Source organism: Aplysia californica, unplaced genomic scaffold, assembly GCF_000002075.1.
Source record: "Aplysia californica isolate F4 #8 unplaced genomic scaffold, AplCal3.0 scaffold00211, whole genome shotgun sequence".
Lineage (NCBI taxonomy): Eukaryota > Metazoa > Mollusca > Gastropoda > Aplysiida > Aplysiidae > Aplysia > Aplysia californica.
Window position 1 is genome coordinate 381,570 of NW_004797481.1, and position 2,806 is coordinate 384,375.

The 2,806-nt window shown below is 37.9% G+C and overlaps 1 protein-coding gene across 1 annotated transcript in view; it reads right to left on the reverse strand.

Moving 5' to 3' along the window:
* LOC101858783 (nucleoside diphosphate-linked moiety X motif 17) overlaps positions 1 to 2,806 on the reverse strand; it is a 15,050-nt gene that overhangs the window by 11,121 nt on the left and 1,123 nt on the right. The window contains exon 2 of the mRNA XM_005099379.3: positions 1,751 to 1,841. Coding sequence (XP_005099436.1) covers positions 1,751 to 1,825 — 75 coding nt within the window. The 5' untranslated portion in view covers positions 1,826 to 1,841. The remainder of the gene's footprint in view (positions 1 to 1,750; positions 1,842 to 2,806) is intronic.

The window sequence follows — 2,806 nt, forward strand, 5'->3', positions numbered from 1 at the left end:
CCGCCCATCGATCAAGATTTTCTAGTACTTGACCTGCGATTTCTTCAGTCAACCTTTTTCTTCTTGGACTGATACAAATTCACTCTTTTCATCCCATTGAAGGAGGACCAAATCCTACCACATTTTTCAATATCCTTAGAAAGTTTCATTTTAGTTCCAACTTTCTTATATTCAGTATTCAAATATTTTTAAAAGGATATATTTGGCCGTTAATGATAATGTTGGTCACTCTTGTACTACCAGAACTAGTCGTACCATTGACGGCAGATGTTTGTTTACATCAGTTACATTAAAAATCCAGAGTTACTTGCCCCTGACTTATGGCTCTGCGGGTGATTTTGTTTTTAACCTTACAAAGCGAGCTGGGGTAGTGTGTAGTGAAGTTTGATTTTCTCCTACAAAACATTAATCATTAACAAAAATGACATTCCTAGAGAGCTAAATGATATATCTATCAATAAAACTTGCCCCGGGAGAGTTTCCCATCGTTGATTTAAAAAAATTGGAAGATAAAATGTCTATTTTACCATAACTCTTTACAGAAGCATCATACACACTCCGGGTGGGTTGTAAACTCTTCAGTGTCCAATTCTACTACAGCATCGCAAGATTTGTACAGCCACCTACGACGATTAGCGATGGAAAATTCCGTTTTGAATAAACCGTCCAAAACGCGCTACGCTTAGTAGAAATTTGCGTGCCATGCTTTGTGGCAGAACGCATACGACCCTTGTAGTTTTAACTCAAAAATCTATATAATGTTACGCATTTCTCTCCCCATTGAAACTAACATGGAAACAAAAAGAACTCATAGACCTCTCGTTTCATGTTGGTTTTATGAAGCTAGGCCAAGAACTAATAAATTTATGAGCCGAGAAAGAAGAAAAACCGGGACTTTTGCAGAAATCGCCACTCGCCGGGCGAGCATGAAACCCTTTTATATAGACATCAAAAACAGAAAAAAAGGACACATCAGAACAATAACAAGGAAAATTAAAACACAATAAAGAGGGACAAATTAAAGAGAAACAGCAATACATAAATAAATACATGTAGTATGTAATGTACTTTTATTTTTCACATGAAATTTCATTGAAAATAACAAGTCAACGTGGTGTCAACAAGTGAGAAAGAGACGATATGAAGTGGAAATAAAATAATCTTTCTAGTTTTTCTTTCTAAAAGTAAAGTAAAGTTAAAGAGGTTCGGTTTTTTTATTTTTGGGTTTTTTGTTTCTCGATTATTATTCCCCGTGATTTGTTTATCGATTTATTATTCCACGGTGGTGGGTTTGGGTTTTTTTTGTCTTTTTTTTAATTAGGCAAAAACTGTGAAAAAATCGCAGACGCGACAAACGCAGGTGCTAGACTAAAACTTGTGATTACTTTTTGATAACTTGATTTCAGCAGGAACATAATATTATATTTCACATCCGCACACCACCTCACTTTGTACGAGGGTAGCCTACTTACAAAAAATAAACTTAATAAACAGTAATACTGTATACACAATTTATTAGGAATGAACATGGCCGAAGTAAAAAGATTAACCAAATTAATGATGCAGTAAATTAACAAGTTTGGGAGCTGGAGAGAACAGTTTGTATACCAGGGTGCAGGGTAGTGGCACCCTAGTTGGTTAGAATAGAGTGATGAGAAGGGAGTTCATCCTAGAAAATATTAACATGGGGGCGCACTAGGACAGCACTTAGAATACAATTCAACTTCAAAAGCTATAGAATGTTACCAACCTGGGTGAATTCTGCCAGTACAGGTTTCTCATGCTGTTTTTGTAAACGAACCAGAATTCTACATGTGCTTGACATTTTGTTTACCGGCTACCTGTGTGAGAAAATTACACATTATTTTTTCTCAGATTTATCTATTGTTATATCTATTGATCCATGGATCTATCGACATATTTATCTATATATATCTATCTATTCAATTTATATGTGTGTGTGTGTGAGCGTGTGTGTATACATACATAGAGTACATATAAAGAACAACTCTGATTTAACAATGAATGAACAATTAAAATTATAGTGATAGTGATAACTGTGAGACACTTGCTCTTGCTCCAAACGCTGTTAATGATGATTGTGCCACTCAATGAACAGTCAGAATAGGCTTCAAGAGACATTACTGATTACTTGGACTTGATTTTATATGAGTATCAGCCTATCAATATCATTGGCGTCGACCAGAAAGCGACTCAAAATAAAAACAAGTAAGAAGAGCAATCAAACTGCTAGCTAGTCACCGGCTTCAACGTTCAACCCACCAAGCTAAAGCAAAGCCAATGACTACTACTAGTATAGACCTATGTTATATGGCCGCGGCTATTCGGACTCCGAGTCCGAACAGCCTCCCGCGGCTATTCGGACTCGAGTCCGAATAGCCTTCCGTGGCTCTTCGGACTCAAGCTCCAATGCGCGTGCACAATCACTAGGTGTACCGGATGTGAAGCTGACAAGCAATTCGATCTTGGCCTTCATCGGTTTCTACGATCTAGCCAAGGAACTTACAAAAAAAAGGACGCCGACCGTGGTGATCCAGTGCGAACTGTGGTCTTTTCTTTTCTTTACAAAGAATAATATAATTATAATTAATTTAGTAAGGTCGGGCAGTGGGCAACGGTATGGGAGGGAATATAGATCTGATCTAGATCTATATGCACAAAAAAAAGGGGTGAAGGTGGTGGGGCGGGCCTGGGGAAGCAAGATGGAGAGAGAAAAAGTAAGAGAAAGAGAGAGGAAAAGTAAGAGAGAGAGAGAGAGAGAGAGAGAGGGGGGGGGGGGGGGGGT